Here is a 24,195-nt window from a genome sequence, read left to right on the forward strand (position 1 = left end):
GAAATAAGACTTTTTTTTTTTTTTTTAATCATAGCAGTAGAAACTCTGACTAACACACAGTTGCAAAGCCCAATGCTGTGACTTTTCTTTTTCTCCTTCTTTGTATCCTGCCTTAAGTCATGTCACAGCCTAATTTCTGAGTGAGGAAGGTGGTGTCAGAGGGGTTTGGCTGGCACAGCTTCCGTCTGATGTCATCAGTGTGAGACTCCCAACTACTAGGTCCCTCCCTCACCAGAGCCTTCTCAAAGCTCCCTGCACCTCCTCAGTGTGACGCTGGGGACACGCGGAGAGCCAGCCTATCACCCTCATCCCCAGGGGACTCCTGACCTAATGGAAGAACACTTGTGACTGGAAAGTCCAACAACTGGTATAGAGGCCAGAGTCCCTTTTGTTTTATTTTTAGATTTGTTTCTTTTATTTTAGGCAAAACACTGTATACTTAATAAATAAATAAATCTTTTTTTTTTTTAAACTGACCCTCTATAAGAGCAATAAGTGATGGTTTTTGTTTGTTGCTTGTTTGGTTGGTTTGGTTTATTTATTTATTTATTATTATTTTATATCTTTCCATCTTCTTTCGGCGCTGGACTAGAGTTCTGAGAGAAGGAAGAAAATGGAGGCGCAGCCTGCCGAGGAGAGGCCACCTCAATTGGAACCTCTGTCTAACCAAGGTTTCCCATGGAAGAAGGTGGTTGTTCCTTCCTCCTTCAGACTGTACAGCCGCTCAGCTTTACGTGGTGAGAAAGAGGGGCACAGTGTGAGGGCACAAGGGGTGGAGGCTCTGGAGGAGCAGAAATGAACAAGAAAGGGAGAGGGAGGAGAAGGGACCTGACAGCCAGGCCCCCACCAGGGAGCAGCCGGCTCAGCAGCTGTTCCCGGAAGAGAGCCAGGTGAAGAAGACCTGCCCGCTGCCTGGCGATTCAACAGGACTTTTATGGTTGAAATGCTCACTTGGGGGAACTCAGCCCACATCTACAGGGTCTGTAAGCTGCTGACGCAGAACTGAGAGGTGGAGCTAGGATCGGCACTCCCGTATTCATGCCCTAAGTATCTGTACCCGGCCAGATTTGTTCCCAGGGACTGGTTCCCCACATGCCAGCCTCACCATCAGTACCACAGTAGCATTTTGAGAACCTCTCTGGCGGCCGGTGGTTCAGGTTCACTTCCATTTTTTGTTTTTTGCAACAGGGTTTCCCTGTGTAGCCCTGGGTGTCCTAGATTCACTTTGTAGACCAGCTGGCCTTGAACTCACTGCAGTCTACCTGCCTCTGCCTCCCAAGAGCTGGGATTAAAGGCGTGCACCACCACGGTGCCGGCCATGTTCACTTCTGGACTCCAGACTATCTGACGACAGTGCCCTGACGCAAGAATTTTTCAAGTGCTGCCTTTTTTTTAAAATAAGATTTATTTATTATTTATACAGTATTCTGCCCACACATGTGCCTGTCTACCACAAGAAGACACCAGATCTCACTACAGGTGGTTGTAAGCCACCATGTGGGTGCTGGGAATTGAACTCGGCACCTTCCGAAGGGCAGACAGTGCTCTTAACCTCTGAGCCATCTCTCCAGCCCAAGTGCTTTCTTCTTAGACACCGCATCCTGGCCTCTTCAGTAAGCCTCATCTACCGGGCAAGGTTTATTGAATATCTTCCAGGAGGCAGCAGAACAAGGCCTCAGAGTGCCTCACGGTCTTCTCTCTCTCCACAGTGCAAGGCTTGTCCTGAGATACGACCGCCTGGAGCCGATTATACTAAATGGTTCCACTAGATGGTGCCAAAGGTAAATGCTTAGGGATGGAAAGGCATTGGGGCCCGGAGGAGGGTGGGGGTGGGGATTTAAGGAAGCCCTTGCCTCCTTAAATTCTGTAGCAGAACTGTAAGGCGTCAGAGCTTCAAATCCAGGCTCTTCTGTTGACAAGCGAGTGGTGTATGTTCTCACAACTTCCTCTATTTTGATTTTTTTTCTAAAAGATTGATTTATCTTTATTTTATGTGTATGGGTGTTTTATCTGCATGTATGCATGCTCACTGTGCCCGTGTGATGCCAGAAGGCGCCATTTGATCTCCTGGAACTGAAGTTACAGTTGCCATATGTACTGGGAACTGAACTCCCATCCTCTGCAAAAGCAGTGAATACTCTAAATGGCTGAGCCATCTTTCCAGTCTATTTTCAAAATTTCTTATTGGTGAAAATAAAAAACATAATTAAGGGGCTGGAGAGATGACTCAGTGGTTAAGAGCACTGCCTGCTCTTCCAAAGGACCTGGGTTCAATTCCCAGCACCCACATAGCAGCTTATAACTGTCTGTAACTCCAAGATCTGACACTCCCACACCAACGGACATAAATTAAAATTAAAGAAAATATTTTTTTAAAAAACATAATTAATGGTTGAATACAAACTGTGGGTCATAGAGATTTACAGTGAGATGAATGTACAACCCCACTACCACCACAGCGCCCCAGGAGATTAAACACCTCGTATATATGTGCTAACCATGTGGTGTGGGATAAAACTCTCAGGGAAATGCTACACACGGGTCTATTCACCCCACATAAGGAGCCCCTGACAGACCAAAGAATGGATACCAGCAAAGTCCAACTTTGTGAACCACAAGCTTTATTAGGGTCACTTTTAGGAGCAGAAATGACTCAGAGGCAGCTGCGTCACCAAAGGCCACCTCAGCATGGGTAATAACTCACAATGCTGGGACCCTGCAACACACTGCACAGCCTACAGGCCGCACAACAGGTTGGCGAGTGGCCTTTCCAGGTGCCTCCGTTGGTTTAAATCTTTCCCAGGCAGCTCAGCAGGCTGCTGCATCCTCCAGACAGCTGGTCCTGTCTCAGTCTTCTTTGTTGCTTGGCTTCTGTGAGGGGGACTCTGAGCTTTTATTGCTTGCTCTGGCAGGGAGGGGCCTAGTGGAATCCAGTCAGTTTCAGGGACTTCCTAACACTGTTTGTGTTGTTTACATTACTTAATGGCTTGTTCTTTACCAGTGGGCTACAACCCAGCCCAAGAATGAAGTTCTTTTGGGGGAAGTCTGATGGTCAGTTTTCAATCAACTTTTTTCTGAAATCAGCTGAGAGGAAAGAGCCTCAATGGAGGAATCCTCTCCACCAGCTTGGCTTCTGAGTTTATCAGTGGGGGTCTGTCTTGCTGCTACTGATATAAAAAAAAAAAAGACCTAGCCCACTGTGGGCAGCACCATTCCCCTGGCAGGGTCCTCCTGAATTAGGTAAGACTGGAAACTCTTAGATGAGAGTGGAAGTGCTTAAAACCGCATTGTTTCTCCACTGCTGACAGTGATGTGGTGTGGCTTGGCCTCTGCCTTGGTTTCCTGAATAATGGCCTATGACTAGGAGTTAATTATGAGGTAAATACACCCTTTCTTGCCCTAAGTAGCCTTTAGTCAGGGTATTTTATCACAGTAACAGAAATTAATCTAGACTAGGAAGGAAAGGGCCCATTCAGTTAACTGGTACTAAAATCATTGTGTTCCCATATTAATAAGCTGATTGAAAAAAACGTGAGAGACTCTCCGAGCTGTGCAAAGCAGGTGACAGGCTGGCTGTGGAAGGTGGATTGATCCTGTCCAGTGTGTTCATGGTACTCACTTCTCTTTTTTTGTTTGCTTGGGATTTGTTGTTGTTTGTGTGTTAAGTTTGTGTGTGTGTGTGTGTGTGTGTGTGTGTTTTCTGTGTTTGTTTTTAAGACAGTTTTTCTGTGTAGCCTTGGCTGTCCTGGAACTTGCTCCTTAGACTGGGCTGGCCTGGAGCTCACAGAGATCTGCCTGCCTCTGCCTCCCAAGTGCTGAGATTAAAGGTGTGCGCCAGCACCGTCGGTCTTGCACTCGCTGCTCTCGCTCAATTATTTTGCCTTTCTCAAAATTGCCAGCTTTCCTGAAAGCAGAGGTTCTCAACCTGTGGACTGTGACCCCTGTGGGTGTGTGGGGTCACATACCAGATATTTACAGTAAGATTCATAACAGTAGCAAAATTACAGCTATAAAGTAGTTATAGTTGTGGCGGGGGTGGGGGGGGGTCACCACAACATGAGGAGCTGTATTAAAGGGTCGCAGCTTTAGGCTTCACACACACACACACACACACACACACACACACACGCGCGCGCGCTTCTTGGCGGTCGGCCTCAGCAAGCAGCTTTCTGTCTCCCTGCCTTCCCATAGGCCCTTCTGTGCATGGCTGCGGGGGTGGGGCTGAGAGAGGTGGAGTGGAGAGACAGAGGGGTCTAGACCAAGGCCTTGCACAGAAACCTCATTTTTGTTGTTGTTGTTTTGGTTTTGGTTTTGGTTTTTTGAGACAGGGTCTCTCTGTGTAACCTTGGCTGTTCTGGACTCGCTTTGCAGACCAGACTGGCCTCGAACTCACATCAATCTGCCTTCCTGTGCCTCCTGAGTGCTGGGATTAACAGCACGCAGCACCACGCCCGGCTGAAATCTCACTTTTTTTCTTGAGTATTTGTACTCATTTTTTAATTGGGATTTCCACAATCATCTGTTTTTGGATCTTCAGAGCATTTCTTGGTGTTTTTGTTTGTTGGGAATGTTGTCTAGTTTTCTAGTCATGGCACAGACTTAACGCAGATGGTCACTTGGGCAGAAAGCCAAATCCAAAAGTGGATCTGTTCTGAGTAAGACTAGTTTCTTGGTTTAGACATCTTAATAGTAAGAGAGAAAGTCATTCTTCAAAATAGCTTTAGAAATCTGAGTAACAATTCATATATCATTTTAAAAAGTCAGATATATTTAGCCAAGTATGATGTCATATGCCTTTAATCTCTGGAAGTTGTATCTCTGACTTTTTTTTCTATCCAGAGAATTCCAGGCCAGCATAGCAAGATCATCTCGGTTCAAAAATACATAAATCTTTAAAAATCAACACTAATTTAATTAAAATATTAAGATAATACTTATTTGCCTTTTGTGGTTCTATTTTAAATTTTTAAGAGTTTTTTTTTGTTTTTGTTTTGTTTTTTTGAGACAGGGTTTCTCTGTGTAGCCCTGGCTGTCCTGGACTCCCTTTGTAGACCAGGCTGGCCTCGAACTCACAGCGATCCGCCTGCCTCTGCCTCCCGAGTGCTGGGATTAAAGGCGTGCGCCACCACTCCCGGCCTCAAGAGTTATTTGTTTATTAGTATGTATACAGTGTTCTGCCTGCATGTATACCTGTAGGCCAGAAGAGGACATCACATTACAGATGGTTGTGAACCACCATGTGGTTGCTGGGAATTGAACTCAGGACCTCTGGAAGAGCAGGTGGTGCTCTTAACCATTGAGCTATCTCTCTAGCCCTTTGTTTGTTTGTTTGTTTGTTTGTTTTTTGTTGTTTTGTTTTGTTTTTTTCGAGAGAGCTTCTCTGTGTAGCCGTGACTGTTCTGGACTCTCTTTGTAGACCAGACTGGCCTTGAACTCACAGCGGTCCACCTGCTTCTGCCTCCCGAGTGCTGGGATTAAGGTGTGCACCACCACTGCCCAGCCTAAGGAAACGATTTTAAAATGGGCATTTGAGGGGCCAGTGAGAAGGCTCAGGAGGTAAAAGAGATTGCTGCTGAGACTGACAACCTAAGTTTCATCCTCAGGCCTCACGTGACAGAAGGAAAGAACTAATTTGTCAAGTTTTTTCTTCTCATTTCTATACATACTTAAGGTACCATGCACCTGTAACCTCCAGACGATAAATCAATAGCTTAGTTGGTAATCTGCTTGCTGTGCTACGAGGAGGATTGAGTTCTGCCTTGAATGTACATTGAAAAAATGGTGCATAGCTGGGCGTGATGGCATGTAGAGAAATATTAATTCAGAACATGGCTGCTCTGGGGCAAGAGATCACATCCAAAGACCTTCTAGGTCTGTGTGATCTGCCTGGGATACAAACATGCCTTTAATCCAGGAGACAGAGACAGACAGATCTGAGTCCAAGGCCAGCCTGGTACAGAGCAAATATCAGGTAAAGAAAAGATTAAGTCCAGATGTGATGATACAAGCCTTTAATCCCAAATGAAGGTAAAGTTAGTTTGCAGAGGGAAGCACCCATGTTGGAAAGTGATGTCTACTTGAGTGGCAGAAAAGGTGATGAATCAGAGAAGATGTGACAGAATAGGACACTTCACAACTCTCACAAGAAGAGGAGGAAAGGGAAGCCACTTAAGAGGCAGTTTTACAGAAAGAGGAGGCAGTTTTACCAGGACAGTAATAGAGAGATGGGTTGCAGAGAGAGAGAGAGAGAGAGAGAGAGAGAGAGAGAGAGAGAGAGAGAGAGAGAACTCAGGTGAAGACCAAATGAGCCAGAAAACGAGAAGCCGCCAGATTAGAGAGTTTGAGGCCAAGCAGAGCAATTCCAGGCCGAGAGAGAAGCCAGATAGAATAAGTCAGCTGGGAGAGGAGTTTGAGCCAGAACAGCTGAGTTGAACCCGTCAGCCCAGAGCTCAGAAAGAACAAGTAAGGGTGAGCTCATTAAGCAGTAAGTCTCAGAGGCTGAAAACATTCTAGGCCCAGGTTAGATTTTATGGAGGCCACATGATTCCAGGACTAGGCCTAAGTTAGCAGGAGGCAGTAAGCCTCCCAGACAGTAAATGAGCCAGGAGAATAAAAGATACTTTTACAGTTGTGCACACCTTTAATCCCAGCACTAGAGAGACAAAGGCAGGCAGAAACTCTGAGTTTGAGGCCAGCCTGGTCAATGGACCTAGTTCTAGGATAGCCAGGGCTACAAAGAGAAATCCAGTCTTGAAAAACCAAAAAACGAAAAAGAAAAAAAGAAAAAAAAGGAAGGAAGGAAGGAAGAAAAACAGGGCATGGTGGCCTGTGCTTGTAATCCTACAGTTGGGGAAAGAGAGACAGGGAGGTCCCTGGGGCTTGCTAGCTAAGCTAGTCTCCCTGCTTGGCAGCTTTCAGCTCCAGGGCATGGCATGAGGGAGGGGATTATGGGGGTACACCACCACCACCACCACCACCACCACAACAACAACAACAAAAACTATGGTGGGGGGCTGGAGAGGTGGCTCAGAGGTTAAGAGCACTGACTGCACTGACTGCTCTCCCAAAGGTCATGAGTTCAATTCCCAGCAACTACATGGTGGCTCACAACCATCTATAATGAGATCTGGTGCCCTCTTCTGGTGTGCAGGCATTATGCTGTATACATAATAAATAAATCTTAAAAAAAAAAAAAACAAACTATGGTGGACTGTGTTTTAGGAAAGACGCTTGAGGATGTCCTCTGGTCTCTCCACACATGCACACACAGGAAGCTCAGCAAGCACAGGCATAAAGCTCACTGTTTGGAAGAATGCTTTAAGTCCTTTGAGAGGGCCCCTTGTCATCACTACATGCTGAACGGAATGTACATTACACTATAACTGCAGAAACTGGGGTTAATTCTTATCTGTTTTCTGGATGGTAAATTCGGGTGACAGTAGGATAGACAGAAGGAGACAAAGGAATGGCCCACCCTGTCCAGCACCCTCTTCACCTCCAGATGCCGGGCTCACGCTGCCATCTTACATCCTGTCCTTTACATTTTTTAAATTTTTCATTTTTTAAATTTTATGTATTTCATGTGCTTAGCCGACATATATTTCCGCGCACCACGTGCATTGTTAACAGAAGAAGTCATCATGGGAGTGCTCGGAATTGAACTTGGGTCCTTTGGAAGGGCACTATGCAGCTTTTTTATTTTTTATTTTATCTCGTTTGTGTGCGTGTGCAGGTGTGTGTTACATGTGTGTAGGTTCCCATGAGGCCATTGTCTTCGGGCTTCGGATCTCATGGAGTTGGAGTGACTCACAAATAGGTAATTGTGTGCAGCCTGACAGGGGTGCTAGGAACTGAACTCGGGTCCTCCCTGAGCTATTTCTCCAGACTCATTACTTTTTTTTTTTTTTTAATTACAAACCGGTGTGGTAGCCGGGCGTGGTGGCGCACGCCTTTAATCCCAGCACTCGGGAGGCAGAGGCAGGCGGATCGCTGTGAGTTCGAGGCCAGCCTGGTCTACAAAGTGAGTCCAGGATGGCCAAGGCTCCACAGAGAAACCCTGTCTTGAAAAACAAAAAACCAAAAAACAAAAACAAACCGGTGTGGTGGCGCACGTCTTTAATCCCAGCACTCATGGAGGCAGAAGCAGGAGGATCATTGTGAAGTTCGAGGCCAGCCTGGTCTACAGAGTGAGTCCAGGATAGCCAAGGCTACACAGAGAAACCCTGTCCTCGAAAAACCAAAGGAAAAGAAAGAAAGAAAGAAAATTTATTGTACGTGTGTGGGCATTCACCACGGCAAGCAAATGGATGGAGATCAAAGGACTATTTTCAGGTGTCTGTTTTCTCCTTCCATCACGGAGGCTTGGCGGCAAGAGCCTTTATCCGATGCCTCTAGCCCTTGCAACTCATTTCTGCGGCCTGGAAGGTGTACGGATAGGCTGCCCTTCGCTTTCTAGGCTCTAAGCCTCTCAGACACCCTGCAGGAAAAGCCATATCCGGAAGCAGTCCTGCAGTCAGTAGTCGCGTCCTCTGTTGCTAGGACACCTCTCCGGAAGTGGAGCGCGCGTGGGGCTGACTGGTTGCAGTAGAGAGACTGGGCGGTGTCCCGTGCGCCGTGGGCGTGGCCGCGGGTGGAGACTGCGCACGCGCGGGCGGGCGCGCCGGTGGAGGATCCGGGCGGTTTAGCTCCTGATGCCCAGTCCAGGTCAGCGCCGTTCAGCGTTATTCCTTCTTCTGAGCTCCTGGGATTTGCTTTGTGCCGTCAGATTGCTGTAATTGCATCGTTATCCTTCCTTCGGTCTAGTCCAGGCTCGTGGGCTCCTAGGCTTTCAGTGCACCCGCAGTCTGTATTGTTTGCGGTGGCATCTGTTGCGGGGCGTGGGGGGTCGCCGCACCTGTGCGGGAGCTCAAGGTGGCTCCGCTAGCTCCTCTGCAAGACTGCACAGAGCCGAGGTGATGTATTCTTTGTTAGGAGGGCTGTCTGGGAGTTGTGGTCCTCTGTGGAGCAGCGGCGGGGAGGGGGGAGCGGTTTGCAGAACTGCCTCCTCAACTGGAAGTATAGCGCTGCAAACCGAGTTGGAGTTGGTAAAGCTGGCTTTGTTCGGGAAAGCATTTAATGAGCATATTACAGTGCTGGCATATGACAGCACACACAAAAAAAGAGGCTCTGCTCTGCTCTCTCAAGGAATTGGAGATGTTGGTAGACAGCCACTTTGGGGGGCATGACACCGGCAGCAGACCGTGGTGTGGAAAGGGATTCAGGGCATGAGTGTGCAGTATTATATATTATTTTACTTAAATATTCCTCAGTATTTAATTTTTACTTATATGTATATGTGTATGGCTCTGTGTGGGTGTGTGCATGTGAGTGTAGGTGCCAGTGGAGGCCAATAGGGGGCATATGGGAGACCCAGGAGCTGGAGTTACTGGAGGTTGTGAGCTCCCTGACCTGAGTGCTGGGAACCAAACTTAGGTCCTCTGCACAAGCAGTTCCTGCGCCTACAGCTGAGCCATCTCTCTGGCCCCTTAGCTCTTGTTTCTTTAAAGGTAGCTTTTTCTCCCTTTTAGTGAAAGCTTGTTGGGAAAAAAAAAATTATACTGGGAATCCCGGTGTCATTGGAACTTGACTGACACTGATTTGTAAAAAGGTCAAAGTGTGGAAATCAGAGAGGGCCTTTGTTTTCCGAGGCTGGATGCAGAGGGTTGATGAGACCGCTAAGTTCTCTTCTGCTTGCTGTTTCTAAGAAGGCTGTCTTGACTCCTGCCTAGGGCTGTAATCATAGCAGGCAGAGAAGCTCTCTGGTGTGTCTGTTGGTCCTCCTGGGGGTTGTAGGTACACTCCACCAGGTCAGTGTTCTGAGCTGCAGATCTTCTCCTGGTCACATTCGGCGTGTTCCATGATAGGCAAGGCTTTTATGGATGGCTGTTGTTTCTCTCTCAGGCCTGCAGGGCTGGACACTCTCTCATCCACTGATTGGCTGAGTAGCCCCTATTTGGTCCTATACAAAGGGAATTTATATTTTGGCTAGTGGTTTCACTTGATGTGTGTGTGTCCAAGAACCAGCTGGGTTCAACTGGGATGGCCATCAGGCCTGCTATGTTTGTCCGGCAGAGCTATGGGGCTATGGAGAGCCCTGTGTGGACTTGGGGGGGGGCGGTTCTTCTAGGACACAGCTGACACCTGATTTGTCCCCTCCAGGACCACAGCTGAGCTTTGTCACAGTGTTTTATTTTTTGTTTGTTTGTTTAATTTATCTATGGGTTTTTGTTTGTTTGGGTTTGTTGTTGTTGTTGTTGTTTGTATGAGTGCTCTGCCTGCAAGTACACCTGCAAGCCAGAAGAGGATATAAGATTACTTTATAAATGGTTGTGAGCTGGGAACTTAACTCAGGACCTCCGGAAGAGCAGCCAGTGCTCTTAGCTGCAGAGCCATTTCACTGCCACTGTTTTGTTAATGCCTTAACAGGCATTGCCCTATGTGTCCGTTACCATCTCTGGGACTGGACCATCGCAGTCAGCTCTCTGCTGGCCCAAATAACTGTCATTGCAAAAGCTAGGCTGTGGGTGGCCATGGGAAACCTTGTTCTCCCTCTTGTGAAGGTTATACCCTGTCACCTGGATGAGGTGGGTAGCATTTTGTCTTCTGTAAATGCCCTGTAGACTGGCTGATTGTGATTGCTCACCTTAAATGGCTTTGTCTTGCTTAAGTTTTCATGATGCGCAAATGGTTTTTGTTTTGCTTTGTTTTGTTTTGTTTTTTAGTTTTTCGAGACAGGGTTTCTCCCTGTAGCCTTGGCTGCCCTGAAACCCTCTCTGTAAACCAGGCTGGCCTTGAACTCACCAGATCAGCCTGTCTCTGCCTCCCTGCTGGGATTATAAAAGCGTGTGTTACCATGCCTGGCTTCGATGTATAAATGTTTTTTTGTTTTTTTTGTTTTTTCCGAGAGAGGGTTTCTCTGTGTAGCCTTGGCTGGCCTGGACCCGCTTTGTAGACCAGGCTGGCCTCGAACTCACAGCGATCCACCTGCCTCTGCCTCCCGAGTGCTGGGATTAAAGGCGTGCGCCACCACGCCCGGCTATAAATGTTTTAAGATTACATTTTTTTATTATTTGTACATATGTGCCTCTATAAGTGTATAGGCATATGTGTGTAAAGTAATCAAATCATAGAGGTTTTCTTTCTTCCTTCCTCCCTTTCACACACGCACGTGTGTGTGTGTGTGTGTGTGTGTGTGTGTGTGTGTGTGTGTGTTTGTTTTGTTTTGAGATAGGGTCTCATTGTGTAGACCCCCTGTCCTGGAATTCACTATGTAGACCAGGCCAGCCTCAAACTCAAAGTGACCCCACCTGTCTCTGCCTTGAGAGTGCTGGGATTGAAAGCACCTGCTGGCATTTACTTTTGAGACAAAGCCTCACTCACTATACAGCCCTGGCTGGCCTGGGCATGGCATTTAGATCAGGCTAACCATGAACTTCCTGGACTCTTCCTGCCTCTAGCTTCCGGCTCTTAGGATGATGTGTGACCCATCATGGCTGACTATTCCAAAGCCTTTACCATTTAAGAGCCTGTCCTGTGCATGTTTATTAACAAGATGCCATCCCTGGGCATCTATTTGGCTGGTCAAGTTTTGCTTCATAACTGTGTCCCTTACCAGTTGTGTGTCACTTATGTTTTTGTCAGTGCTGCTGAGAGACGCTGGGCACTCCAGGGAACTGCAGAAGGACCTATGGTAAGTGCTGACACTCCCATGGCGGGCGGGGGAGAGACTGTGTGTGTATGGTGTCTGGGGAGAGCACTGGGTGATGGACCTGAACCTCTGGCCTTCCAAGGTTCAGGCTCACTTCCTGCCCAGCTGAGGATGCGGGACGGGACGGGGTGGGGGTGGGGCGGTGGGTGTCACATCTACAGGTACCTGGCGATCTGTGAGTGGTTGTACACATACATATAAAATAAAAATAAAAATCTCACAATTTTTTTTTTTTAAAGAGCATGATTAAGGGGCTGGAGAGATGGCTCAGTGGTTAAGAGCACTGGCTGCTCTTCCAGAGGTCCTCAGTTCAATTCCCAGCACCCACATGGTGGCTCACAACCATCTATAGTGAGATCTGGTGCCCTCTTCTGGCCTTCAGGGCTACAAGCAGGCAGAGCAATGTATACATAGTAAATAAATAAATAAATAAATAAATAAATAAATAAAATCTTTAAAAGAGCATGATTAAAATGAGAGAAGTAGGGGCTGGAGAGATGGCTCAGAGATTAAGAGCACTGCCTGTTCTTCCAGAGGTTGTGAGTTCAATTCCCAGCAACCACATGGTGGCTCACAACCATCTAGCATGTGATCTGATGCCCGTCTGGCCTGCAGGAGTACATGCAGGCAGAATACTTTATACATGATTAAATAAGTAAATCTTAAAATAGTTTTTTAAGAAAATGAGAGAAGTAGCTGGGTGGTGGCGGCGCACGCCTTTATTTCCAGCACTTGGGAGGCAGAGGCAGGCAGAGATCTGTGAGTTCAAGACCAGCCTGGTCCAGCACTCAGGAGGCAGAGGCAAGTAGATCACTGTGAGTTCAAGGCCAGCCTGGTCTACAAAGCGGGTCCAGGACAGCCAAGGCTACACAGAGAAACCCTGTCTCGAAAAAAATAAACAAAAAAAAGACCAGCCTGGTCTACAGAGTGAGTTCCAGGGTAACCAGGGGCTACACAGAGAGACCCCGTCTCCCAAAACCAAAAAAGAATGAGAGAGGTAAAGGAGAGACAAGCAGATAAGCAGTGCGGGGCAGAGGATGAAGATGCACAGGCAGAATGTGCAAGCTCTTGCTCCTTCGGCCGAGGTCAGCTCAGGGGTCCACACCTCAGAACAGCCTTCCCCGTGTGCTCTGAACAGAGCCTCTCCTGCCCTTGTAGTCCCTTCATGCCTCTGCTGTGGATGGTGACCCAGATGCCATTGGATGCTTGTGGGTGATGGCTTCATGAACCCCTTTAGCCCTGGTTGCCATAGGGGCTGGGGACTTATGGAGGAATGGAGGCCTGTGTGCATGTGGGGTGTTGACCAGTGTCTCCCGACCCCTTGTACTAGATATCTGAAGTGTCCTTCTCTCCCCATATATGGTGACCAGGGTGTCTGTAGACGTTACCAGCAGTCCTTGGGGTAGAGGGTGTGTGGGTTCACCGTGCATAGTGATTAGGGGATCCCCTTGGGGGCGATGCGGGGAGTTGATCCCAGTGACGTTTCTGAGTGTAACGCCATGGGTCTCTTCCAGGATCATGGCCGGAAAGGTGAAGTGGGTCACTGACATTGAGAAGTCGGTACTAATCAACAACTTTGAGAAGAGAGGGTGGGTCCAAGTGACAGAAAATGAAGATTGGAACTTTTACTGGTAAGAGAAAAAAAAAAAAAGCTATGTGGGTTTTTTGTTTGTTTGTTTGTTTTATTTTTTGTTTTTCGTTTTCCCCAAATCTATAGTCAGTTGAACCTGTTCAAGCCATCTCTACCTTTTGTGTTTCTGTGTAAGTAGCCTGAGCTCAGTGCTTGGAACCAGTTAATAATGGTGCTTCTGAACAGCGGGCCGGGCCAGGGACCCGAGACACGTCAGTCTCTCAGAGGCCAGGCAGCTGGAAGAAGCATGTGGCTGGGAACTTCCTCCAAGGTTTGTCACCTGCAGCTTCATCCAGCAGGCCCAGGTTGCTGGACGTGGCCTAAACTTTGGACCACTTCATTTAGGCCTTTCCCCCAGATGTGCTTGCTGGGTCTTTGTTTTCTTTTTTTCTTTTTCTTTCCTTCTTTTTTTTTAATTTATTTTTTGTTTGTTTGTTTGTTTGTTTGTTTTTTGAGACAGGGTTTCTCTATGTAGCCTTGGCTGTCCTGAACTCACTTTGTAGACCAGGCTGGCCTCGAACTCACAGCCATCTACCTGCCTCTGCCTCCTAAGTGCTGGGATTAAAGGCGTGTGCCACCACTGCCCAGCAGGTCTTTGTTTTCTCTGTCTGTCTGGCATCTTTGGTTTTTCCTCCTTGACTGGCCTGGCGAAACCCAGAGTCCAGGTAGCTGGCTCTCGGTGCCTCTGGCTCTCCTCCTCTTTGTCTCATGCTTGTGGATAGGAATGTGAACTCTCATCTCCCGCTCCAGCACCAGGCCCGCCTGCCTGCCTGCTGCAGCGCTCTCCGCCATGAAGGTCATGGGCTCTAACAGCCCTCAGGTAAATGCTTTGTTTTATGAGTCACCTTGGTCATGGTGTCTTGTTCCGGAAACAGAAAAGTAAGATTCAGCAAGCACTTTGCCCACTGAGCTCTGAGAGAGAGGCCTAAACTGAACAGTGACTTGAAGCTGGCCTGGCAGTGAGTGGCAGTGAGGCACTCATTAGACCTCCAGGGCCAGTGGAGGGCACCGAATGCCATCCTTGTTCAGGGAAGAAGTGTTTGGAGCTTTCTTTCTTTCCTTTTTTTTTTTTTATTTAAGGTTTATTCATATTATGTATACAGTGTTCTGCCTGCACAAACACCTGCAGTCCAGAAGAGGGCACCAGATCTCATTATAGATGGTTGTGAGGTACCATGTAGTTTCTGGGAATTGAACTCAGGACCTCTGGAAGAGCAGTCAGTACTCTTAACTGTTGAGCCATCTCTCCAGCTCCACACCTGGCTTTTTATGTGGATGCTGGGAATGCAAACTCAGGACCTCGTGGTTTTCACACGAGTGCCCACACATCCATATGCACAAATATATAAATATACCTAAAAACGTGTAAGTAAAATAAATGCAAAAGGAGCCCTTAACTGCTAGAGAGTGTTAAGTGGAAATATTTTGAGCCAAGGGAAACCCTGTCTGGGAATTTGTTACAGAGAAATTTCTTCCAAGGGAAACTATGAGAAGTGAGTTGGGGGCCAGGCCCCGGGCTGCCAGCCATGAAAGCTGAGTCTCAGTTTTTGCGGTTCTGTGTGACTGATCTTTCCTATGATAGGACATTTAAAGAGGCCCTCTGTTTCGGTCATCATGGAGTGGGTACCATGGGCAGCTCTTTAGGCTTGCTCTGTGGGGTGGGGCAGCATTGAGGAGGACTGAGTCCACAGAGGGAGGCCTGTGGCAAGCTGCCTTGATTTGTGATTCAGAGGTTCCCTCATAGGTGCCAAGCAACCTTCTCCCTTCATACACCTTCCCTGCTCCTCCATGAGGTCGGTAGGCACAGTGGCTTTGTTAGAGGATTTGAAGACCATTTCTAAGCTGGGGATAGAGCTCAGTAGTAGATCACTTGCCTAGGATGTGCAGTTGCCAGGGTTCAACCTGCAGTGCAGAAAAATAATAGAATAAGAATGAATCCAAGCCAGGTGTGGTGGCGCACACCCTTAATGTCAGCACTGGGGAGGCAGAGGCAAGTGGATCACTGTGAGTTCGAGGCCAGCCTGGTCTACAAAGCGAGTCCAGGACAGCCAGGGGGAGACCCTGTCTCGAAAAACAGAGAGAGAGAGAGAGAGAGAAAGAGAGAGAGAGAGAGAGAGAGAGAGAGAGAATATATATGAGTCCAAGCCAGATGTTGGTGGCACATGCTTTTTTTTTTTTTTTTTTTTTTTGGCACATGCCTTTAATCCCAGCACTTGGGAGGCAGAGGAGCCCAAGAATAAGATATGTTGACCTGGGGGCCTCAAGTCACCATGTTGATATTAGTGTTTGGATGCTTTTTCTGAACTTGGGAACAAATTGATTTTCTGACACAGTTCTGAAAGGTCTGCCCCACCTTGTTTGTCAGCTGGGTTAACAATCAGCCTGACAGGGCACTGGAGCGATGGCTCATCAATTAAGAGCTCTTCCAAAGGACCTGGGTTTGATTCGCAGCCCCCACACGGCGGCTCACAACCACCTGAAACTCCAGACGATCCGATGCCTCTTCAGACCTCTGAGCACACAACTTGTGCATCTGTGAGCCTGGCGCCAGCCAGTGAGCAATAAATGGGCTCTACTTGGGACCACAAGTGTCCAGGCACAGGGACAAAGCCAACCCTGCCCTTCAGCCTGGCCACAGCCGATCACTCCTGAGTGCACATTCCGTGCCGCAGCCGTGGACTACACCGATGACCTGTAAGGGCTCCCTGAAGGCTGGCAGGGCCTCGAAGAGGCATGCACGCAGACCCAGCTCCAAGTCTCAGCCCCTGCCGTGTCTCTGTTTCAGGATGAGTGTGCAGACCATTCGCAATGTGTTCAGCGTGGAAACTGGGTACCGGCTCTCAGACGACCAGATCGTCAACCACTTCCCCAACCACTATGAACTGACCCGCAAGGACTTGATGGTGAAGAACATCAAAAGATACAGGAAGGAACTGGAGAAGGAAGGAAGTCCCCTGGCAGAGAAAGACGAGAATGGAAAATACATCTATCTGGGTTGGTGCCTGCCCACTTGCCCCGGGTCCTAAGTCAGTGGCTGAGTGTCTTAGTGAGCATTTCTGTTTCTGTGATAGACATTATGACCAAACGCACCTTAGGGAGGAAAGGGTGTGTGTCATCTTGCAAGCCTTGCATCACATTCCATCTCTGAGGGAAGTCAGGACAGGAACTCAAGGCAGGACCTGAAGCAAAGGCCATGGTGGGGCACCACTTACTGGCTCGGTTCCCATTGCTAATTACTCAATCTGTCTTCCTTCCTTCCTTCCTTCCTTCCTTCCTTCCTTCCTTCCTTCCTTCCTTTTTCTGTTTTTTTTTTAAGTTTATTTTATGTATATGAGTGCTCTATCTGCATGCCAGAAGAGGGCATCAGATCACATTATAGATGGTTGTGAGCCACCACGTGGTTGCCGGTAATTGAACTCAGGACCTCTCAAAGAGCAAACAGTGCTCTTAACCGCTGAGCCATCTCTCCAGCCCCTTTTTCTGGTTTTTTGAGACAGGGTTTCACTGTGTAGCTCTGGCTGTCCTGGACTCTGTTCATAGACCAGGCTGGCCTCCAACTCAGAAATCCTCCTGTTTCTACCTCCCAAAGGATTAAAGGCATGCGCCACCATCTGGACTCACTTTGTAGACCAGGGTGTCCTCAAACTCACAGAGATCTGCCTGCCTCTGCCTCCCAAGTGCTGGGATTAAAGGCGTGCGCTACCACCTTTCAGCCTGCTTTCTTATATGCTCCAGGACCATCTGACTGGGAATGCCACTGCCTACAGTAGGCTGGGTCCTCCCACATCAAACCTCAAAAAAAAAAAATGCTCTGTAGTCTTGCCTACAGGCCAACCTGATGGAGGCATTTTTTTTTTTTTTTTTTGTTTTTTGTTTTTTGTTTTTTTTTTTTTTTTTGGTTTTTTCGAGACAGGGTTTCTCTGTGTAGCCTTGGCTGTCCTAGACTCGCTTTGTAGTCCAGGCTGGCCTCGAACTCACAGCGATCCGCCTGCCTCTGCCTCCCGAGTGCTAGGATTAAAGGCGTGCGCCACCACGCCCGGCAATGGAGGCATTTTTTAAAGATCTCCCCTTCCCAAGCCAGGCATGGTGATGCACATCTGTAATCCCAGCATTCAGGTGGCAAAGGCAGGTGGATCTCTGTGAGTTTGAGGCCAGCCTTGTGTACCAAGTGAGTCTAGGAAAGCCAGGGGTCTGTTACCCAGAGAAACCCTGTCTCAGAAAAAAAAAGATTTCCTCTTCTCAGACATGTCTAGATTCATGTCAAGTTGACAAAAACCAACTAGCACACTGAGTTAATTATTTTAGGAGCTCAAGGCACTGAGGCAGGTGGATGGGTTGGGGCAGGTTCTATGGGCATCTGCTTAGCCTCTTATGTCATCAGGTGAGTGGGCAGGGCTGAACGTGGCTTGGAGTTTGAGTTTCTGTGACCATGGAGTTGCTGAGAGACAAAATTAGGAGGGACAAGAGTATGCCCAGTGTCACCACTCTCTTGAGCCACACTCAGGGATTGTGTGTGTACCTTCTCTCTCTCTCTCTCTCTCTCTCTCTCTCTCTCTCTCTCTCTTTCTTTCTTTCTTTCTTTCTTTTTGATTTTTCAAGACAGGGTTTCTCTGTGTAGCCCTGGCTATTTTGGACTAGCTTTGTGGACCAGGCTGGCCTCGAACTCACAGCAATCTGCCTGCCTCTGCCTCTGCCTCCCAAGTCCTGAGATTAAAGATCTGGCCATGTGTGTCCCTTTTCTACCTAGGGATCAAGACTGGGCTACTTGACAGTTCAGGAACCCATACCAGGGCAGAATGGGAAAAAACTTTTTTGAGATTTTATTTATTTTTATTTTATTGTATGTGTATGGGCATTTTGTCTGCTTACCACCTGTGTGCAGTACCCATGGAGACCAGAAGAGGGCATTGGATCACCTGGGAATGGAGTCACAGATGGTTGTGAGCCACCGTGTGGGTGCCAGGAATAGAACCGAGGTCCTCTGCCAGAGGAGCCAAGTGTTCTTAATTACTGAGCCTTCTTTCCAGGCCCTGAACAGAATTTATCATCAACTTTTCTGGCCTCAGTTTCCCCCATCTGTTAAGTAGGAATGATATCTGCCTAGCAAATTGCTTATTCAGGGTTTAAGTGGTGTACTTCTGTAAAGGTCTACTCACATAGCTCAAAAGGGTCTCTTCTTAGTATACACAGGAGTAGGACAGCAGCGGTCCTGTCACATAGGTCCAGGGTTGAGGTGACAGTGAGCTGAGGAGCCCTGAACCATGGTGATGTTTTCCTGCCCTCAGCCCCAGGTGGGCAGCCGCTTCTGACAATGGGTCTCTTTACTTCAGACTTTGTGCCGGTCACCTACATGCTCCCCGCTGACTACAACCTGTTTGTGGAGGAGTTCCGGAAGAGCCCGTCCAGCACCTGGATCATGAAGCCATGTGGCAAAGCCCAGGGAAAGGGCATCTTCCTCATCAACAAGCTCTCACAGATCAAAAAATGGTCCCGAGACAGCAAGACGTCCTCGTGAGTTGAGAAACCCTAACCGCATGCGAGGTTCCGTAGCCTCGGTCACGGGCTGGGCAACCTTACCTGCTTTTCCAGCTGTGGGCTTGTTATGTGGTACCCTAGCAGGGCTCTTGTGGCCGAAGACATGTAAATTAACTACAGATTTCCCCATGGTAAGCCATATAGGTCCCAGGCAGTGGCTTTGCAGGCCATTTGGTGCCCAAGCTGGTTGAGGCAGGCACGCACAGGTGTGGCAGCGGGACACATGCTTCAGATTTGGGGACCTCTGAGCACTAACAGCACCTGCACTGGGGGAGCAGGGCAGGTCACCAGGGTAAAGCCTGGGAGAGTAGGCGTGTCCTGCCGGGGGCACCTGGGCCGGCAGCAGCTTGGCTGGCAGGTGGAGTCTAGTTTGCCCTTGTGTTAGCAGCTCGCCTCTGCTGTTGAAGGGTCCTGAGCTGCCTGGCATGGCCTGGAGCCAGGCCTCAGCATGGGCCTTTCCCAGGAGTGATGACTTATCTGTCAGGAGTCCCCAGAGCGGCAGAGGACCCTTCCTGTGCAGAATGTTTCAGTCTGATTACACCGAGGTGGGGGTGGGGGTCCCGCAACTCCTGCCATGGCTTCTAGCTGAGATGTCATCCATGGTTCCCTTGTCACCCTTAGTCCCACCCTGAGGGAGGCAAGGAGCTTGTTACCAATTATACATATCTTTATCAACAGATGCCTTTGGGTTTTTTTTTAATTACATTTATTCTTTGCATTTGTGTGTGTGTGTGTGTGTGTGTGTGTGTGTGTGTCTGTGTGTGTCTGTGTGTGTGTGTGTATGTGTACTTTAGTCATTCTGTGAGCTTAGACTGTGTGGTGATGTGTCCACCCCCACAGGGTCATACACAGCCCTTTCACTGGACACTGTTCACCTCCCAATTCCTTCCAGCCCATTGTCTGGCAGCTGGGCTTTCTGCCACCTGCCTCGTTTTCCCTTTTGTTTGTTTGTTTGTTTGTTTTTTGAGACAGTGAGACTCTCTGTGTAGCCTTGGCTGTCCTGGACTCACTTTGTAGACCAGGCTGGCCTCGAACTTACAGAGATCCACCTGCCTCTGTCTCCTGAGCGCTGGGATTAAAGGCGTGCACCACCACCTCCCGCCTGGTTTTCCCATTTTCAGGATGTCATCTGGCTAGAAGCACAGTATGGAGCCTTTTTAGGTAGGCTGCTGTCACTTAGCTCTGTGTGTGTCTTGGTTTCTAGGTTTTTGTTTTTGTTTTTGGATTTTCTTTTTTTTTTTTTTTTTTTTTTCTTTTTCGAGACAGGGTTTCTCCGTGTAGCCTTGGCCATCCTGGACTCACTTTGTAGACCAGGCTGGCCTCGAACTCACAGCGATCTGCCTGCCTCTGCCTCCCGAGTGCTGGGATTAAAGGCGTGCGCCACCACGCTCGGCTGTTTTTGGATTTTCAAGACAGGGTTTCTCTGTTTAGCCTTGGCTGTCCTGGACTCACTTTGTAAACCAAGCTGGCCTCTAACTCACAGAGATCCACCTGCCTCTGCCTCCTGAGTGCTGAGATTAAGAGCGTGCAGCAAGCTGTGTCTGTGTGTGTGTCTGGCTTTTTTATTTATTTGTTTGTTTGTTTGTTTATTTATTTATTATGTATACAGTGTTCTGCCCCATAGGCCAGAAGAGGGCACCAGATCTCATTATAGATGGTTATGAGCCACCATGTGGTTGCTGGGAATTGAACTCAGGACCTCTGGAAGAGCAGCCAGTGCTTTTAACTTCTGAGCCATCAGTCCAGCCCCCACAAGCTGTGTGTTTTTAAGGGCTTCACTAAGTACTTGGCATACATTATGTCATCTGGCTTGTTCATACACTTCTTTCTGCCGCTGAGTAAAAAGTTCTGTTATCTGGCAGTTTACCCACTCACCTACGGAAGCCACCTTGATTGCTGGCATCTCCTGGCAGCCTTGATTGATGCTGGGCATCACTCTGCAGGGTTTTCTGTGTGATGATTCTCAGCTCCTTTGGGTGAATGCCAAGAAGTGGGTCACCGCACTCAGTTGTGTACAGATTTCTAATTTTAATGCTATCTTAGTTTGATTTCTGTTGCTGTGATAAGACACAGTGACACAGAGCAACTCAAGGGAGGAGGGGTTGATCTTAGCTCTCAATTCCAGGTCACGTTCCATCACAGAAAAGTCAAGGGGGCAGGAACTTGAAATGTCTTATTTATATCACATCCACAGTTAAGAATGGAGAGAAATTAATATATGCACACCCTCTTGCTTACATGTGCTTACCAGCTTTATCGTGTAGCTCAGGATCCCTGGCCTAGGGAATGGTGCTGCTCACAGTAGGCTGCCTTTGCACATAATTCATTAAGATTGGCAGGAGAGATGACTCACTGGTTAAGAGCACTTGCTGTTCTCGCAGAGGACCGGGGCTCCGTTCGCAGAATCAACGTGGTGGCTCACAACTGTATGTAATAACTCTAGTTCTGGGCACCTAATACCTCTTCTGACCTCTGTGGGCCATGCACATGATGCACAGAAAAAAGCATCATGTTCCCCACAGACACATCCACAGGCCAACCCAGTATAGAGAGAGCCCCATGAAGACTCTTCCCAGATGATTCTAGGCTGTGTGATTTTGGTGATTAGAGCTAACTGGGGCCGGAGAGAGGTGGCTCAGCTGTTAAGAGCGCCGGCTGCTTTCCCAGAGGACCCAGGTTTGATTCCTAGCACCCACATGGTGGCTCACAACTGTGTGCAACTCCAGTTCCCCCGTAGACACCGCATGCACGTGGTGACCAGACAGACATACAGTCAGAGCGCCTATACACATTAAATAAGTGAATTAGTTAAAAACAAAAACTGGCCAGGCGTGGTGGCGCACGCCTTTAATCCCAGCACTCGGGCGGCAGAGGCAGGCAGATCACTCTGAGTTCAAGGCCAGCCTGGTCTACAAAGCGAGTCCAGGATAGCCAAGGCTACACAGAGAGATCCTGTTTCAAAAAACCAAACAAACAAACAAAAAAACCCCAAAAGCTGGCCAGCAAGTGGTCACTTCTTCCCTTTGCAAGTTGCGCCTTTAATCTCGTATCTTTTACAATCTAACTGTGACTGTCTGATGTGTGTAGGTTTGTGTCTCAGTCCACAAAAGAGGCCTACGTGATCTCGCTCTACATCAATAATCCACTACTCATCGGCGGGAGGAAGTTTGACCTGCGTCTCTACGTCCTGGTGTCCACATACCGACCACTGCGCTGCTACATGTAAGAGTCTCGCCATGCCTCCTGGGGCTCACTGCATAGTCTTATTTTGAGTCTTATTAATGACTCAGTGACATGGGGGACGCACCTCGCCTGGATCAGGGTGAGTATCAGATAGGTGGCTCTTGTTTAAAAGCAGCTGGCCTAGAAGTTACCGTAAGTCTTACAAATAAGAACAGCACTCTTTTTTGGACATTTGAAGCAAGTGTCACTAGCACTGAGGAGTTAGAGATGGGGAAGTCATGAGTTTGAGGGTAGCCTGGGCTACATAGTGAAACCCAAAGCACTGGAAGTTAGCAGCCAGTCTTCGGTCGAGTGGATGGTGTGTCCTCTTTCTCGTCTCCTGTGACCCGGTGTGAGTTCCCTCCCAGGTACAAACTTGGGTTCTGCCGCTTCTGCACAGTGAAGTACACGCCGAGCACCAGCGAGCTGGACAACATGTTCGTCCACCTTACCAACGTAGCCATCCAGAAGCACGGGGTGAGTGGCTCCTCTTTGCGCTGCAGGAAGCAGCCTGGCTGTGTGGGATTCTCTCTCCTGCGTTTTTGTAAGAGGGGACCAGGCTAGTTCTAGGAAAGCCATTGGCGACCCCAGTGGCCTCAGGCCCAGACACTGAAAGATCTCAGAGCAGCAGGCCCGGCTGTCCCAGGCATGTTACCTGAATGTCTGCATAGGGTAGGAGTTGAGGTGGGCTGCTTAGAGTATAGGTTCAAGCCCCGCCTTTCCGCTTCTGTGATCTTGGACAAGTCATCTCAAGGCTGGAGGCTCCTCTTCTCCTTTAGTTAAAGAAGGGGCCCTTGACCCGAGATGGCGGGGTCCTGGCAAACCCGTTTCTCTCTGTTGGTCATTGGGCTGAAAGTGGCCTCAGGGCCTGGTGTGCGCTGTTGGGGAAGCCCTCTATCACCGACCCATATACTCCCAGCCTCCTAGCCTCCTCTTGCTTTTTATTTTGAGATGATATCTTACTAAGTTGCTCAGGCTGACCCTGGGCTCTTGCTATAGCCCAGGCGGGCCTTGAACTCATGATTCTCCCTGGCTTGATGTGGGAGTCACACACTGGCCCCAACAAGCCCAGTTTAAAGCTTTTATTGTTGTTGTTGTTGTTGTTGTTATTATTATTATTATTATTATTATTTTAATGTGTGTCTGTGTGTGTGTGTATCTGTGTCTGTGTGTCCGTGAACATAGGTGCCCGCAGAGGCCAGAAGAGGGCATCATACTTGTTGGAAGGGATGTTTCAGGTGGTTGTGAGCCACCCAACATGGGGGCTGGGACCCAACCGGGTCCCTCTGGAAGAGCAGCAAGTGCTCTTAACTGCTGAGCCATTTTTCAAGTCACAAACCTGCCTTAAATTGAAAATACTGTAGATTGAAAATGTATTCAGTTCACCTAAGCCAATGAGCATCGTTGTGTGTGTGTGTGTGTGCGTGTGCGTGTGCGTGTGTGTGTGTGTGTGTGTGTGTGTTGCCTCACGAAGTGCTTTTGAATGGCAAAGCACTCCCTCTTTTGAAAGCGCAGCCTGAACCTCGTGTGAAAATTTGACACCGGTGCACACTTGCGTTAGAAAGAGAGCACGTTACTCTGAACATTGCGAAGCTGCCCCTTCCTTCTCCTGGTGAGAGGAGTCAGTGTGGCCAAAGACCGGCTGTCACTGAAGCCCGGGAGCCTCTGTGCCGGGCAGGGAGGGCTCTCAGGCAGCTGGAATGGATCCTGGTTGCTGCAAGCCCAGGAGGAGCGGGCTTAGCAGGCCGAGAAGCAAGCGCCAGCTGAGCCTGAGGCCTGCCACGCTTGCAGCCTGGGGGCCATGAGACGTTCTGGGGTGACTGGAAACCAGGAGACTTGCTTGTTTTTCACCTCTGCATCTGGGCAGGGTGGTGTCTCTCTGGAAGTGTTTTACCCCTCAAAAACCCTTTCTCTTTTTTGTCAGTTGTTTTATGTTTTGTTTTGATTTTGTTTTGATTTTTCCAGTCAGGGTTTCTCTGTGTAGCCCTGGCTGTCCTGAAACTCGCTTCACAGACCAGGCTGGCCTCGAACTCACAGAGATCCACCTGCCTCTGCCCAAGTG

At 48.5% G+C, this 24,195-nt stretch overlaps 1 protein-coding gene across 4 annotated transcripts in view; it reads left to right on the forward strand.

Moving 5' to 3' along the window:
• The first annotated feature begins 3,587 nt into the window (after positions 1 to 3,587).
• The window catches only part of TTLL1 (TTL family tubulin polyglutamylase complex subunit L1), a 29,066-nt gene continuing 8,458 nt past the window's right edge, over positions 3,588 to 24,195 (forward strand). Inside the window, exons 1-7 of one of the 4 annotated variants that reach the window (XM_084748386.1) lie at positions 3,588 to 3,611; positions 11,680 to 11,728; positions 13,261 to 13,377; positions 16,162 to 16,370; positions 18,707 to 18,887; positions 21,999 to 22,133; positions 22,502 to 22,610. In XM_084748386.1, coding sequence (XP_084604512.1) covers positions 13,265 to 13,377; positions 16,162 to 16,370; positions 18,707 to 18,887; positions 21,999 to 22,133; positions 22,502 to 22,610 — 747 coding nt within the window. In that variant the 5' untranslated portion in view covers positions 3,588 to 3,611; positions 11,680 to 11,728; positions 13,261 to 13,264. The other 3 variants (XM_084748384.1, XM_084748385.1, XM_084748387.1) reach the window with 3 other exon arrangements.

This window comes from Acomys minous, assembly GCF_964271855.1.
Source record: "Acomys minous genome assembly, chromosome: 12".
Classification (NCBI taxonomy): Eukaryota; Metazoa; Chordata; class Mammalia; order Rodentia; family Muridae; genus Acomys; species Acomys minous.